Source organism: Salvelinus fontinalis, chromosome 2 (assembly GCF_029448725.1).
Source record: "Salvelinus fontinalis isolate EN_2023a chromosome 2, ASM2944872v1, whole genome shotgun sequence".
Taxonomy (NCBI): domain Eukaryota; kingdom Metazoa; phylum Chordata; class Actinopteri; order Salmoniformes; family Salmonidae; genus Salvelinus; species Salvelinus fontinalis.
The window spans coordinates 52,247,470-52,264,964 of NC_074666.1; the positions used below are offsets into that span (position 1 = coordinate 52,247,470).

At 47.0% G+C, this 17,495-nt stretch overlaps 1 protein-coding gene across 12 annotated transcripts in view; it reads right to left on the reverse strand.

Moving 5' to 3' along the window:
• LOC129820886 (rap guanine nucleotide exchange factor 6-like) overlaps window positions 1-17,495 on the reverse strand; it is a 134,223-nt gene that overhangs the window by 55,831 nt on the left and 60,897 nt on the right. Inside the window, exon 1 of one of the 12 annotated variants that reach the window (XM_055878036.1) lies at window positions 8,611-9,502. The exons of the other annotated variants lie outside the window; for them this stretch is intronic. Within the exon in view, the coding sequence (XP_055734011.1) occupies window positions 8,611-8,853 (243 nt within the window). The 5' untranslated portion in view covers window positions 8,854-9,502. Of the gene's footprint in view, window positions 1-8,610; window positions 9,503-17,495 lie in introns of those variants that run through there. 12 annotated transcript variants of the gene reach the window in all.

Sequence of the window (17,495 nt, forward strand, 5' to 3'; positions counted from 1 at the left end):
GTAGGAAAAGGCCGTCAGGAGAAGACCCTCACATCTCTCATTCATCTCTCTCCCTCACCCCCCGACGTAATGAGGACTGAATCAAAGGGGTGGGTAGTTACTCTCTGTGCCCCTTTGGTTTTACGCCAACGCACAAATCAGAGCCAGCAGCATAAGCATGACAATCAAAAGTGTCACATTTCATATCACAGCCTGGTCATCATAATATCGCATTTAACTCTCATCTCGAGAGGCTATTCCTTGCCCAGCACGAGTGTCACAGTCCGCTTGGCCCCAAAACAGGAAACAGTAACACCAAAATATTGTCATTATACTATCTTAGGGATGATGTTCCTGGCCCTAAAGAGATTCCAGGGAGCTGAATCATCCCCTTCCTGTGTTGTAACAGAACAGAGTCAGAGGAGGAAGGGTTGGCTTCACTTTGGAGCAGGCACGGCCAGTATTGTGATAGCCAGGATGTTAAGTGGCGGCCTGGTGCTGATTCTGGCCCCGCCAGCTAAGGGCTTTGACTTTTGCCCAAGGTAGAGCCTGCAGTCAGTCAGAGTGGCAGCCAGAACTGACTAGCAGACAGACATAGCAACAGTCTATGGGTGACGCTGTCTCTGTCTCAGGTGTGACAACAGTGACTAATAGTGTAAGGGCCATCCATGTTTAAATCACCAAGTTGGAATTACACTACACAATGGATTACCAGGTTTTGTGTGTGTGTGTGTGTGTGTGTGTGTGTGTGTGTGTGTGTGTGTGTGTGTGTACAGGTTTAAAGGCATTGCATAATCACTCATTTCATTTACCCTCTTCTGCTGGTCAGTGAGAAAATTACATGAGGTCAAAACTTTAAAGCGAAGTGTTCCTGTATCCTCCCTCTTCAGGAATGGTTACATATTAAAATCTCCTGGTTCATTTACATCAGTGTGGGGGTGAGGCTGTGCTGTCTCAGAGGGATGGGTTCAGTTCCCTGCCAGGGAGGTTTAATGTGTCTGTCTCCAACATGAATATTCATGATGTGGCATGGCTGAGACCTATCGCAAACCTCCTCCCTCCTCTCGCCCTGGCCTGTGTCCCATACTCAAACAGCACTGGAAGGGAGAGAGAGAGAGAAAGAGGAGAGAGAAAAGATGTGAGGGAGGGAGGGAGGGAGAGGGAGGATGTGAGAGAGAGCAGCAAGATGTGTGATTTCCGGATTTTTTTTTATTTCACTTTTGTTTATTATCCATTTCACTTCATTTGGTAATGTAAACATATGTTTCTCATGATAATAAAGCCCTTAAATTTAAATTTTGAGAGAGAGAGAGAGAGAGAGAGAGAGAGAGAGAGAGAGAGAGAGAGAGAGAGAGAGAGAGAGAGAGAGAGAAGAGAGAGAGGAGAGAGGAGAGAGAGAGAGAGAGAGAGAGAGAGAGAGAGAGAGGAGAGAGAGAGAGAGAGAGAGAGAGAGAGATGAGAGAGAGGAGAGAGAGAGAGAGAGAGAGGAGAGAGAGAGTGAGAGGAGAGAGAGAGAGAGAGGAGAGAGAGAGAGAGAGAGAGAGAGAGAGAGAGAGAGAGAGAGAGAGAGAGAGAACAAGAAGGTGGGAGTCTGGGCCTATCAGGAAAGAAGGCCATGGCCAGTGCTACCCGTATGAAGGACACAGGAGGCTAAACACGGTATTTTTAACGCAGCCCAATCCGTCCGGCCGCCCAGCCAAACCCAGCGAGAGGTCACTCCAGAGCCCCCTCCTAACCCCCTCTCCTCCCAGATGCTTCCTGCCCTCGTACCCCCCTCCACACCCTGCCAGGCACAACCACAATAACAACAACATGCCCAGGGAGGGACCACCAGACTAAAACAAGGGGGACCAGCCTGCAGGACAGTCAGCCACACCCTTCTGTTCTCGTGTTGTTGCTTGAGCTGGACCCTGTTCTCTACAGTCGGTACAGTCCTCTCGGCCCTCCAGATGGTGGAAAACACCGCAGCGGAGCGAGTCCTGTCTGACAGCTTAGTGTGGAGTCCTAACTAACAGAGTGGATCGTGTGGATAACAATACAGTCCACACAAACACACTTCACAAACATCCTTCCTCAGAGGGAAGAAATCCTACTATACTTCCAAATCAAATCAAATTTTACTTGTCACATACACATGGTTAGCAGGTGTTAATGCGAGTGTAGCGAAATGCTTGCTGGGGGTTTAACTGGGTGTTGTTGGTCGAACTGACACCGGGCTGTATGCAGGGGGTTGGGTATACAGGCTCATACAGGCCCAAGGATCACAGTCAATTAGTACTGTATGTGAACCCCTGTAGGAGCAAGCAGACAAAGACAGGTCTAAACTCAATCTGCCTGGAAGGACAGGCACACAGCGCTCGCATTTTTGTATTTATAAATGCCCTTGAAAATGATCCAAAGAGAGAAGGGCCTGCTATGTATAGGCCTACCCAGTGGCGGAGAGAAATCAATAGCACTAAGATAATGGAAACAGCTGGAATGGGTGAAGCTACTCTGGCTGAAATATCATCAGCGCCTGGGTCTGGTGGGGAGGGGGCACATGGATGACAGAGCTGTGGGACTGTGGAGGGGGCTCTCTCTCTCTGTGTGTGTGTGTCTGTGTGTCTGTGTGTGTGTGTGTGTGTGCGTGTGTGTGTCAGGGGGACGGCTAAGTAATGGGATCATCTGCAGTTAGCATGTCTTTGAGGCTCCACTAGTAGTCTGAGGTCATTTGGTCCTATAATGGCAGCACTAGCAGCACAATGAAGAGGGGGGCCAGGGATGCATCCAAAATGGCAAACTATTCCCAATTTAGGGGACTACTTTTGACCAGGGCCCATATGAGTCTGGTCAAAAGTAGTGGACTATATAGGAAGCCATTCGGGACACAGGCCTAGATCAGAGTACTCAACAACGCTCATCATCACATTTATTGGACAGCAATTACACAGGCCAGAGAGCTAGACAGTGTTTCTCATCCCGATACCAAATCTCTTCCACTTGTACCAAAAAAAAAAATGAAACACAAAAGCAGAGCTGTAGGTATAACGCTTTCAAATGATGCGTCGCTTCAATATTGCAGAGTAGTGCATTATCAAGATCTTACGCATCGTACTGGCAAGGAGGATGCGTTCATGCATGGTTCGAACAAGATTCTGCAAGGCGAGAGTAGAGTACAAAGTCCAAATAGGCACACGGTTTCTGAAACAGCACAACTGCGACGCTTTAACTTTTTTTGTGGGACCAAATCTCATATTTTTTTTTTGTGGGGGGGGGGGGGATGTTATAGATTTGTTCAGATACTTTTTTGTGTGATTTGACTTGGTTTTGAGAAACTTACCCCACCACCAAGAGTTTCTCATTGCTCGTTCTGCAGTATGGGGACCACAGATACCTTTCCATGTCCGAGCATGCGCGGTTTCTAGTTTCTCGTATCATAGTATAACATGCTATTTACATAAAAAAAAAAGAGAGCGACTTGTCATTTAAGGTAGCCAAATGCCTCGTCATCTAATCAGTGGCGTGCGTGAACGGATGAACGAGAGGCATAATTCGAATAATAATACGGATGAATAATAATACGAAAATAATAAAGAGGACAATTTCAGGCTGTTGTTACTTGAAACATCTTAATATTCGACTGACAACAGCAGACGGAGAGAAGCTCTGGTCTGGGCTGGTAGACAGCTTTCTGTGTCCAGGGAGGTCTAGGGTGTCATCCGGACAGGAAGGCGATAAGGATCGATACGTCATGCATTAGGCTTTTCAACAGCCAAAAAATTCTAAAATGATCATAAAATATTCATGAAAACAAATATTTGCCATTCGGTCCTCATTTAAGATTAGCATTAGGCATGAGGTTAGCGGTGAGTGTTAAGGTCAGGTTTAACATTTGATTGTTAAGAAATGAAGGGGTTTGGCAGGGTTTCGACATAATTATGACCATGCATTAGGCCTCCGGCCCATCCCTCGCAAATAACCATTCACAACAACAACTTTCTATGGATGTCTTCCCTTTGCACTTTGGTCAAATTTCGTAGCCTCGCAAAGCCGCCTGATCCCGCGAGCTTACATTGAATGTTGCTCCACAGATATCAGCAACATTCATGTAAGGTCGCGGGATCAGGTGGCTTTGCGAGGCTACAAAAGTAGTCCACCGTAGGGAATAGGGTGTTATTTTTGACACACTCCGTCTCTCTGCTGTGTGTGTTGTGAGTCTGAAAAGGCCCTATGCAGTGCACAAAACATTAGGAACACCTTTCCATGACAGACTGACCAGGTGAATCCAGGTGAAAGCTATAATCCCTTATTAATGTCACTTGTTAAATCCACTTCAATCAGTGTAGATGAAGGGGAGGAGACAGATGAAATATTATTTTTTTAAGCCTCGAGACAATTGAGACATGGAGTGTAGTGTGTAAGTGTGCCATTCAGAGGGTGAATTGGCAAGACAAAAGATTAAAGTGCCTTTGAACGGTGTACGGCAGCAAGTACAAGTTCAATGCGTATTCCTCTAGACACAAGTAAGTATAAGGGTCAATCAATGTACAGTAATCAAGTATTTGTGAATTAGGCCCATCTTTTGCACATTGCAGCTTCACAATGAACTGCCATGTTATCGAAAATGATTAATTGTACCAAACAAGTGTTTAACAATCTTCCATGGCCAATACATCACAGCAGCAAAGATGTATATAGATTTTTCACATTTTGATTTCCAATACTTTCCCCCTCATCTAAACCTACCTAGAATACTATAATATAATACCTTCGGATAGGATCTAATGCTTCACATCGGACTTCATCCGTCCTGATAATAATAGAATATGATTGGATGAGGTCCACATCCAGTGAGAGCCAGAGCCCGGTCTCATAGACTAGACATAACCTAGTAAATGTAAATCCGGAACACTCAAATTAGTATGTGTTACATTTGGTATGGTTACCTAAGACAGATGGTTACTTAAGGCAAAAAAACTACAGTAGGATGGTGGGTGGGTGGGTGGGTGGGCGTATAACGGGAACTTCTAGCGTCCCAAAAGGTTGCAAGTTCGAATCTCAACCCGGACAACTAACGTTTTAGCAACTTTGAAACGGTTTACTACTTTTTAGCTACTTTGCAACTACTTAGCATGTTAGCTAACCCTTCTCCTAACCTTAACCATTTAACCTAACTCCTAAACTTAACCCTAGCTAACTTTAGCCTGCTAGCTAACCCATGCCACCCTAGCCACCTAGCTAGAATTCATAACATATCATACATTTCCGCAAATTCAGAACATATTGTACATTTTTGCAAATTCAGAACGTATAATATGAATTGTAAATCTTAACATATCATACAAAACGGGTGATGGACATCTACAAATTAATACAAACCAAACAAAACGTAACATATCATACTAGGACACCTGTAGCACCCGATGTCACAGGAAGGCCAAAAAGATCATCAAGGACAACAACCACTCGAGCCACTGCCTGTTCACCGCGCTATCACCCAGAAGGTGAGGTCAGTACAGGTGCTTCAAAGCTGGGACCGAGAGACTGGAAAATAGCTTCTATCTCCAGGCCATCAGACTGTTAAATAGCCCTCACTAGCACCTTAGAGGCTGAAATCACTGAGCACTTTAATATGGGAACATTGGTCACTTTAATGTTTACATATTTTGCATTACTCATCTCATATGTAAATACTGTATTCTATTATATTCTACTGTATCTGAGTCTATGCCGCTCCAACATTGCTAGTCCAAATATTTATATATTCTTAATTCCATTCCTTTAGATGTGTGTGTGTGTATTGTTGTGAAATTGTTAGATATTACTTGTTAGATATTACTGCACTATTGGAGCTAGAAGCACATGCATTTCGCTAAACCTGCAAATGTGACCAATATAATTTTATTTGATTTAAATGGAGTACCTTGATTTACGTACAAAATAATACGAAATGCACTGAGACCAGGTTGGGCTGAGAGACAGTTACCCCACCAAGAGAGCCTGTCGATTGGGCACCCTCCCTACCTGACTGCCCTGGATCCATTTCACTGCAGATATTTCTCCCCTCCGCTTCCATTACTATTCAAAGGGGCATCAATCCAAAGTTCTGCAAGCCCATTGATTGCGGAGGTAGCAAGACTAAGCACTCTGCACTTGAGCAGGGAAACACTCTCCCCTGAGGGAAGGAAAGGCATTCAGTGGCCAAGTAGATAGTAAACACCTCAACGCAGCAGAACAGAACAAGGCAACAAGCCTTATCAACCCGCTGACAGCTCTCCTGATCCCAGAGCAGAGCCGTCAACAGGGGACAATGGATGGACGCTAAAAGCTAACGCGCTCCAGGCTCCATTGATAACCCTCGACCAAGCCTGCGCCCCAAATGGCACCCTATTCCCTATACAGTGCACCACGGGCTGCCATTTTGGGACAGAGCTCAAGTTACAGGAGATGCCCAGATGGGATGCCCAATAGTAAACAGGAGGAGGCTTAAAGATGCAGGGGAGCAGCACCCCACAGCAGCAGCAGTCCCCATTACTGTGGCCCTGGCCTGAATTGTATGATTGGAGACCATTGGTCTCTCTCGGGAGCCCATCAAAACAAACTACAGCCTCAGGCAGTCAGCCCAGGAAGTTTACAGTGACACAGAGGGATGGGGACAGGCTCCAGGGAGGTTCACGGGGTTCAGGCCAGGGAAAACAGTGCGCCGGATATTGGCTTCTGTCATCCGAAGACATCCACAGTGAATCCGTGTCACTTTCTAATTGCGTCGCTCACTTGTTAATCTTATTCCAGCGTGTTTGAGTATTCATTAAGGCATGGCCTGCTATGTCAATATTGAAAACCAACTCATGAACTGTTGAGCAGCCAATAGTGCTGTTTTTGCATGCTCCAGTTTGGAAGTAGCTAATTCATTCGCAATAGCATTCACATAGTAGTCTAATACGTGGAAAGAGTTTGTCCAGCACTGCCACAGATGAGAAGGACTCCGGTCGATGAATGCTGGCAGTGACCATCTTGTTCAGAGGAAAAATGGAACGGCGTAACACAGCCACTTCCCAACCACACAACAGTAGATCAAAAGAGATGGGAGTCAATACCCCGGACGGCCAACCGTAAGTGAGCGTCAGAAACTCGCTCCTCAGAAAGAGGTAGACATGAATTCAGCAGAATCCTCCTTGGCTCGGGCACAACACAAATGATCATGACCTTCATGCTATTTCTGTCCATACTGTAGCTTCCGTTAGTCTTGTGCTCGGGCTGATGGGCTCGCAGGGAAACTTCATTAACCTTTCTCCTCAGGTCCGCTCGTCTCATCAACGACGGGCGGCACACGTCGACTCTCATTAGCCACGTCTTCAAACAGGCTGCTTCTCGTCTCAAACAGACGGATGATACACAAGACTCCACTGTGGATGGAGAGGTCTTGTGCGCGACGACGGGATGTGTGATCTCTTATCTCCGATCATAGACGTGTCTTAGTTGGCAGTAAAATGCAGCCATTCCAAGTTCTTTTATCAAAAAAAGCAGTGGATAAGATACTTTACTAGGCCCACACGAGTTGGAAATGTGTCTTCTGCGTTTTCCCAAACCCCTCCAAGACACACACACACACACACACACGTTAGCGCAAATGGTGTGCGCCTAAGGTCAAATGTTTTTCACAACACCGCGCTCAGAACTTGTGGTGCGTAGACCGAAATTAAAGGGCTAAGGCCTAACATGATCTACCCTTTCCATAAATCACACAGACATTGATTTCGGAGCATTAGCTTATCGTTTAGGCTATGGAGCCATTTATTCATTCCAATCAATGCAAACATTTAGTCAACCTTTCGCTAATTCTGAAGAACCACAGAGCCTAAAAACACAAAATGTCGAGAACCCATAACTTGGTCAAAAGGAGTTCAGCGGAAAATGGAGTAACTTGGAACGCAGACCTGGAGTGACAAGAGATTGGCATTAACGTGTCAACCATTTTCACACCCCTCCCTCATTAAGACAGTTCTCATAACGAAGACAAGCAATCTTGGAAGCTCTCAACACCAAGATGTCTGGTCCCTTGGCGACACTGTGATTTTACTGTCAGTTGTCTGCCAGGACGCCTGAGTAACCTGTGATTAGGGGGCTTCTTGGCCCTCAGGCTGGATGGATGGACACCTTAGCACAGGAGAGAGACAGACAGCCACCGGTCCTGCAGCTCAGGTGGGCAAAATGTTGTCAGACAGTCAAGTAAGAAGAGAATCAACCAGCCCAGAAGAGCCCAACCAGCATAGTGACAGAGCCATAGACACTCACTCGCATTTACCTTTCATGCTGTGCATTCCAAATTCAACCTCATCATGCATAGCGTAAAGACTCATTTCATCATTCACACCATTCAAAATAGGACATGGGCTCTACCACACAAACCTGTCATTCGGTATTTTTTTTTTTAGCAGAACGCATTGTGAAATCTGAATGTCCAATTAATAAATACACGCCCATAATCTAAATAATGCATTTGAATTTACAGCAAAGCATGCATGAATAAATGATAAAAGCAGCGGTTGATTGAGGGCTGTACAGTTCACACCTAAACGCAGAGCATCACACACACAGCATCCTAACCCAGCAGAGTGCGCTGGCCACAGAAGGGATTACGACATCGCTTACTTTGGAGGACCACGGCTGCAAGCAGTTGGCATAGCAACGGACAAGGAAAGCCATGTTCAGAGCGAGAGCAGGGAGGCAAAGTTTCCCCTTTCGACACCAACAGACAGGGGGGAAAAGGAAAAGAAGGAAAAGAAAGCAGACGCCGAAAAGACTGAGGCTTCTTTCGAAGGGGCGAAAGGAAATCCAATCCTCAACGTTGTCCAAATGTCCTCGGGCGTTAGTTGTCAGTTTGCTATTGTTCATTCAGGTTCTGGCAGTGACTGTCACACGTCAATCAAGAGGGAAGCCAATGCCAATGGCGAGAGAGGCATTTAGAGGATCACTAGCGACCCTCTACATTCAAATTAAGAAATGTATTTAAAAAGCTGGACTCAGAAACAATTAGCCATTCGACATCTCCAGAGGGCTAAATGCATTAAATCCCAAAGACATAGCTGGTTGCATGGCCACAGCCTCAACGATCAGCGATCCTGCAAACTTGCTCAAGTTCAGTCGTGTTGTAAAACTGCAGACAGGAGGATCCTTAGAGAGAAGTCAGAGGGTTGAGGAAAAGTCATTTAAAGTCCCTGGTAGTTTTCTTTCCATCTTTTCAACCTGTTTGTAACTATGGCTGACAGACAGCCTGTTCTCCAGGGCTGCGCCAGCGGTGCTGTCACTAGTCAATAGTCCCAGAGAGAGAGAGAGACCACTAGCAGGACTTCCAGTCAGTCAGCATGCACTCATCTGTGTATTTCCCTCCTCACACCGCCTGGCTCACTGCAGCTCTCTTCCTCCCTCTCTAGCTCTCTCTGTCTAGAGCGCTCCGACAGCACGTGTGTGTGTGTGTGTGCGCGCGCGCCCGTCCGTCTCCAGAGGGGCCAGACCGCCTGCTCCCGTTCCCCAACTCAGAGTGCACAGACCCAGGTTAGCGCACTGCCCCCCCCCCCCCCCCCCCCTCCACGAGAACCTCCCATCGATTTGACGGTCCACCGCAAAGAGACAACAGCTAATAGGCGGAGGGAGGGAGGGGGGAGGGGAGCCCGGCTAAAAAAGAATGACATCACCTGGGCAGGGAGAGGGATGGGAGGAGGGATAGATGGGGGGAGGAAGAGGAGGAGAGAGCGAGTGCCAGGGGGAAACTGCATTAGACCGATTGGCTGGGAGCGGAGAGAGGGACAGAGGGAGAGAACTGAGAGAGGGAGACCAGAAAGAAGAGGAGCGGGAGCATCTTTATTGATCAGGCAGCAACATAAAGCCTTGTGCATTCAGCCACCTCCACTCCTTTAAATAAATGGCGAAATAACTAAGGGGAAAAAGAAAAAAAAACATAAATCACAGCACGTTATCTGAACCCAGAACAGAGGGCGGCAGCACACAGCACGCGTCTGCTTGGGAAATATGCTAATGCCTTGCCTTTCACAAACGCCCCAAATCAACGGCCTGGTTGTGAAATAGGACTTGAAATAGAGTAAATGGCTTTGATTTTGCAGCGCAGGCGCATTATCCCAGTTGCAATGTGAAGCACACTGAATTACACCTGGGCCAGAGACTGCGGTACCAAAGCGAGATATGCAAAAATGTGTACTACTAAAAGGAAGAGTACTAAACCCTTTCGCTGTAACAAAGAAACCCAAACCTATACAACCACTACTCTCCCTTATGGAGAGATGCAGAATGCAGCCGGCGGTGAGGGAGGAGGATGTGAAACTTTGTAAATCATTAGGTTCTCTACTTCAGTCTGCTGTCGAGTAAATGTGTCCATGTCGTAAAGTCTTCTCTCCCTGCACCACTGTGCTGAAGAGAGGAATAACTCAAGACCGTTTCCCCGCTCCGCGCGCTACCGCGTGCTGCTAAAGGATGACATCATTCTTTTAGAGAGCAGCCAATAGGAGGCCAGCACATAGAGCCTTTCTGGGAGCGCTGTTCGTAAAGAGGAGAGATATTTTTCTTGGGGATCTCTCCCTCCACACCCACTCCTACCTGACCCCAGCCCCTCAGCATGAATAAAATGACCTTTCATGTAATTGATTAGAGGTTGGTAGACGAAGGAGGGGAGGGAGGGAGACAGCGAGCGGGAGCGTGTGTGACGGTGAAAGCCAGCTGCAGCCTCGTTCAGAATTGTGTGGGGGCTCTCCCCTCCTTTTTTTATTTTTTTTATAGGAGGCACAAACACACCTCAGCAAAGCCTGTTTTACCATCCACGACTCAAAACACAAAAACAAAGGGAGGCATTCTGCTAATCACTGAATTCCTTCTCAAACAGTCACAGAGGAACCTTGAGGAGTGCCTTTTCATGCAAATCCTTCCAAACCCCCCCACCACAAACACAGTCATCAGTTGCATCTACTAACTGCTCTACTGACCAACACCATTTCACAGCCTTTTCTCTGATTCTGAGGCAGTCAAGGCGGCAGAGAGAGAGAGTTCAGGCAGGATGTACATCCTGTGTGTGTGTGTGTGTGTGTGTGTAAGAGAGAGTAATTTGAACAGATAGGCCTAAGCCTAGCAAGATAATGAACAATACCAACATGTCCATGATCTAAAACTGCCAACGCAGGCAGGCAGCCCCAAGGAGACACGATTGCATCATTCCACAGGCCAGTCATCAGGGGACTTCAGTCAAACAACTGGTCTCCAGCTGCAACAGCGCTGCTTGTGAACATGTATTGAGAAACATGAAGGAAGCTATATGCAGTTGAAGTCGGAAGTTAGCCAAGTACATTTAAAGTCAGTTATTTACAATTCCTGACATTTAATCCTAGGACATTTAGGATATCCACTTTATTTTAAGAATGTGAAATAATAGTAATAGTAGAAGGAATAATAGTAGAAGGAATGATTTACTTCAGCTTTTATTTCTTTCATCACATTCCCAGTGGGTCAGACGTTTACATGCAGTCAATTAGTATTTGGTAGCATTGCCTTTAAATTGGTTAACTTGGGTCAAACGTTTTGGGATGCCTTCCAAAAGCTTCCCACAATAAGTTGGGTGAATTTTGGCCCATTCCTCCTGACAGAGCTGGTGTAACTGAGTCAGGTTTGTAGGCCTCCTTGCTCGCACACGATTTTTCAGTTCTGCCCACAAATTTTCTATAGAAATGAAGTCAGGGCTTTGTGTTGGCCACTAAAATACCTTGATTTTGTTGTCCTTAAGCCATTTTGCCACAACTTTAGAAGTATGCTTGGGGTCATTGTCCATTTGGAAGACCCATTTGTGAACAAGCTTTAACTTCCTGACTGATATCTTTAGATGTTGCTTCAATAAATCCACAAAATAGATGGCATCTTGAGGAAGGAAAATTAGGTGAAGTGCACCAGTCCCTCCTGCAGCAAAGCACCCCCACAACATGATGCTGCCTCCCTCATTTTCCACCAAATCTAACAGATGGTTAGGCCAAACAGTTATATTTTTGTTTCATCAGACCAGAGGACATTTCTCCAAAAAGTACAATCTTTGTCCCCATGTGCAGTTGCAAACCGTATTCTGGCTTTTGATGGTGGTTTTGGAGCAGTGGCTTCTCCTTGCTGAGCGGCCTTTCAGGTTATGTCGATATAGGAATCGTTTTACTGTGGATATAGATACTTTTGTACCTGTTTCCTCCAGCATCTTCACAAGGTCCTTTGCTGTTGTTCTGGGATTGATTTGCACTTTTCACACCAAAGTACGTTCATCTCTAGGAGACAGAACGCGTCTCCTTCCTGAGCGGTATGACGGCTGCATGGTCCCATGGTGTTAATACTTGGGTACTATTGTTTGTACAGATGAGCGTGGTACCTTCAGGCATTTGGAAATTGCTCCCAAGGATGAACCAGACTTGTGGAGGTCTACAAATGTATTTCCTGAGGTCTTGGCTGATTTATTTTGATTTTCCCATGATGTCAAGCAAAGACGCACTGAGTTTGAAGGTAGGCCTTGAAATACATCCACAGGTCCACCCCCAATTGACTCAAATGATGTCAATTAGCCTATCAGAAGCTTCTAAAGCCATGACATCCTTTTCTGGAATATTCCAAGCTGTTTAAAGGCACAGTCAACATAGTGTTTGCAAACTGCTGACCCACTGGAATTGTGATACAGTGAATTATAAGATAAATAATCTGTCTGTAAACAATTGTTGTAAAAATTACTTGTGTAGATGTCCTAACCGACTTGCCAAAACTATAGTTTGTTCACAAGAAATGTGTGGAGTGGTTGGAAAAACTAGTTTTAATGACTCCATCCGAAGTGTATGTAAACTTCCAACTTCAACTGTATATATTGTACAATGGCCATCCCTGCTCTGATGAACAAGATTGTGACTCTAATTGTAATGTATAGAGAATGTGTGTGTGTGTTGGGATTTCTCCCATGGGACTCATTGTCCCTGCAGTGCTCAGGAGAATGACAGTGGCGAGACGGGATCCTTCGATATCCCTGAGCCATAGCAAGGCTCAGTGAACACTGAACAATAACACACACACGCTAGGCCGCGTCTGTCTGTGTCTGTCTGTCTGTCTGTCTGTCTGTCTGTCTGTCTGTCTGTCTGTCTGTCTGTCTGTCTGTCTGTCTGTGTCTGTGTCTGTGTCTGTGTCTGTGTCTGTGTCTGTGTCTGTGTCTGTGTCTGTGTCTGTGTCTGACCATCAAGCTATGTTGGGTATGCTATCACAGACAAAAGTGCCGCGTGTGTGTGTGGGGCACCGGGCTTACATTCACAGCTAATCAGTTGTGTGCGGAAAATTAGAATGTGTGAGCTGCCGAAAGCCCCTCCAGCCTGTTAAAAATAAATGGCCAGCAAAGCAGAATGCTGAGTTCTGTGAAAAGCTGTACAACTTCCATACAGATAAGGTTTTTTTCTTTCTTCACCAGCCACTTGCATATATTTTGGACCACTGCCTATTTCATTAAATGCAACAACAACAAAAAAATGATGAATACAATTGGTTCTCCCCAACTAATCTTCCCCTACCAAATACCTCCTGCAACAGTGAACGCAGAAAGTTGCTATTTTAATAATTGGTGTTACACATTTTTATTTTTTTTAAGAGCTTAGACCAGTAAAATGAAACATGCCTTTGGTCTACAGCTCTTTATAGAATCCGTATTATACAAAATAATCCCACGCTTGAGAGTCCAGACCACAGTCCCTCAAATTATTTGGGGTACTGAGCAAATGTTTGGTCTTGTGAGCGGAAACTTGAACGTTGTGAGAATTTTGTGCAAACTTCCAGCGCGCGTTTACAGTGAGGCCGTACCCTTACAATTTTAGCCAGTAGCCAATAGGCCATTGTGGTTATTTCTGCATAATGTAGACCTACCAACAAAACCAATGGAGCAAATCCCAGAACATTTCACATGGAAATAGCTTACAGTAGCCTGTATGTGGTGGTCAATGCAGGTCTACATTGCATAAGACTTCATTATTATTATTATTATTATTATTATTAGGGTTTTTCTCCCCAATTTCGTGGTATCTACGGACTCGGGAGAGGCAAAGGTCGAGAGCCGTGCGTCCTCCGAAGCTTCTTGACACACTGCTTGCTTAACCTGGAAGCCAGGCGCACCAATGTGTCGGAAGAAGCACCGTACAACTGGCGACTGTGTCAGCGTGCACTGTGCCCGGCCCGCCACAGGAGTCGCTAGAGCGCGATGGGACAAGGACCGGCCGGCCAAACCCTCCCCCTAACCCGGACGACGCTGGGACAATTGTGCACTGCCCCTGGGTCTCCCGGTCGCGGCTGGTTGCGACACACCCCGGGATCAAACCCGGATCTGTAGTGATGCCTCAAGCACTGCAGAGCCTTAGACCACTGCGCCACTCGGGAGGCCCGTTTTGACATTATGAAGGGCTTGACATGAATTCATGATTTTTTACTTGGTCTGTAACAACATGGGCCAAATAGGTGACTGTAAATTGTATTTTGTTGTGTTGAATGATGCAACAAACCACTTTACAAAATAAAATCTCTTATTATTACCCTACAGAGAATTATACAATGTAGGCTATCACTCTGCATATTGGCTTATTTGAATATTCAAGACTGTCTCAAAATACAACAGTGCCCCTTTAATTAATACATACGCTTTTTACCTGACTGGCTTTTCAAAGACAGCTTGAAATGTAGCCTACACATTGTAGGAAGCAGTAACTCCCCATTGCTGACCTATACTTATCTATAACTGGGCTAATAACTTGCTAACTAGCAAAGAATATCAACAAATGTGCACACACACGGCTCTGAACAGAAAGACCGCTCATGGGCTACCCCGCCAATAGAATTCTACTCCATTGTATGCCGTCTCTGCCTACATCAAAATCACAGTCTCAGTCTTGCAAAGTTAGATTTGTGTTGGTTTGTTGCATTGAAAAGGCGCTGATATAATGTTGATTCGATCACAGAGAAAACGTTGATCTATACAGTGCAAACTAATGGGGGGGTGGGACTCAGCCAAGTTCAATGTCTTGCGTCTGTGCACGGCCTGGCATTTCTTCTGCGTGGCAGTCCTGGAGGAGCTTAGAGGGAACATTGGTCCAGACCACCAATACTCCCTCGGATTAAACAGGCAAGCCCCTTTGGCCATATGAATAGCTGATGAAGGCGCCATCATCTTGTACTTGGCCGTCACAATGCTTTCCTGCTCCACTACCCACACAAAGTGCTCCAGCAGACCGCTGTGCTGTGGTATGGTGTACTGTACTGAGTACAGGTCTCCGGCTCGGAGCCCACTTCTCTCCTGCAGGACAGGAATTCCTGCCTTTTAACAGGGCCTTCCCTTCCCACCCAGTCCCTGTAGGGAGAGTGGGGAGATGAGAGGGAAGAGAGGGGGGGAGGAGAGGGAAGAGACGGGGGGAGACGGAATAGAGGGGAGAGAGGGGGGAGAAGGAAGAGAGGGAAGAGGAGAAGGAAGTGGGAAGAGAGCGGAGAGGGAAGAAAGCGGAGAGGGAAGGAGAGCGGGGAGGGAAGGAGAGCGGAGAGGGAAGGAGAGCGGAGAGGGAAGGAGAGCGGAGAGGGAAGGAGAGCGGAGATGGAAGGAGAGCGGAGATGGAAGAGAGCGGAGATGGAAGAGAGCGGGGAGGAGAGGTAAGAAAAGAGAGGGGGAGAGGGAAGAAAAGAGAAGGTGAGGGGGCAGTGAGAGGGGAAGAGGAGAGAGGAGAGAGCAACGAGAGAAGGATAGGAGAGAGAGGGGAAAGAGAGGGGAGGAGGCCTGGAGGGAATGTGTTGCCTGCGTGTGAGGGTGCATGTCTTGGACTGGTGATCCCCGAAGCCCCATGGTAAAGTGCTTGCCTGGCTTGAGCAGAACAGTCCGGCTCCATAGCACTCCAAGTACAATGAAAATAAGAGCCTTTCCCTGGAGGGGGGGGGGGGGGGGGGTTCAGCAAGGCTGTCATCTTAGCTACGATGATGTAATCACTAAAATTAGCTCCAGAGGCAGCGGCAGGCAGCAGCGGTACAAGCAGCACAGAAGGAATGACGTTAACATTTAGATGTAGGTCTGGCCTGGATCGTAGCCTGCGGTATCTTCTCAGGTCCCAGATCCACCTGCCCTGGTCTGCTTGTTCCCACTGCTTCTCACCGGTTTCACATGGCACACTATCTCCAGGGCTTTCACTTGTATATACCGGTAGTCAAAGTGCCTGGCCTGATAACAGTGTTTTACAGTGTTGTTGCTACAGCTGCTGTGCTCTTATTATGGAATATCAGAGCAGTTAATTACAGCGTTGTTAAAAGCCTTGTAGTGTTTGTATAATGGTACATCAGCTCAGGCTGGTGTGTGTGTGTGTGTGTGTGTGTGTGTGTGTGTGTGTGTGTGTGTGTGTGTGTGTGTGTGTGTGTGTGTGTGTGTGTGTGTGTGTGTGTGTGTGTGTGTGTGTGTGTGTGTGTGTGTGTGTGTGTTTTTGCTGGGGCTGGGAGGCTGAGGGGTGGTGGCTGGGTGGAGGGGGGCTGGTTCCAGAGGGGAAAGACATGATAAATCACCCAGCAGCCTCAGGCCTCAGTAAAGGGGGGAAGCATGGAAGTGAAAACCCCCAGAGGTCTCCTCTGCTCCCAAACCCCTCTCCCCCTTCCTCATCTCACCTCCCCCCTCACCACTGGCCAACATCCCTGCTCTATCCCTCACCCCAGGGGCTATTTGGCTCTGACAGAGGGGCACACTACGACCCCTGCCGCTCTGGGGTTAAATGTGCATTTTGATAGGACGAGACGGGATAGCGCTAGATGGAGAGATGGAGCGAAGTGGACGTGTGCCACATCACGTCACATCCCAGACAAGGTCGCGGAGAGTAGGGGGGGACAAGACAAAGAACATCAAGCTCACCTCTAAAAGATGACACGAGGGTCTCTGTGACAACAAGTCAGCGAGCAGCCATTTGCAGCACGACACCATGAGACACATCCCAATGTCATCATGACCTACAGTATCTACAGAGCCCGGCGGAGATGTGGAGCTGACGTGTAAATTAGCACTGGGATCAGGGTACAGACTGACAGCCCTCTATGTAATGCAACCCAGCCAGCAGCGCACTGACTCATCTCTAATGGCTGAACACCTCAGACTCTGTGATGATCGTGAGACCGAAATACACAGAGATACAATATCCGCTGAGACCTGAGGATTAGTCACTAACCAACGAGCGACTAGCGTTGAAGCTACGCTAAAGCTAGGCTGCGTTCCATTAGCCTACGTGTGTTTCCACCCACGTAGATGCTCACGCTAGCTACGTGACTGGTGGAGGTGCTGGTGCCGGAGAGGTTAGAGGACAGGAAGGGTAAGAGGAAGAGAGGCACAGCCTGCAGCAGACGTCTTGCAGACTGACAGGAAGTGAAATACCGCAGACCGTTGACTAGCCTAGCGACCTGCTTCTGCTACTAGCTGGGTGTCATGCGCCAAGACAAAGCAGAGACGTGCAGACGAGTGATCATCTCTCTCC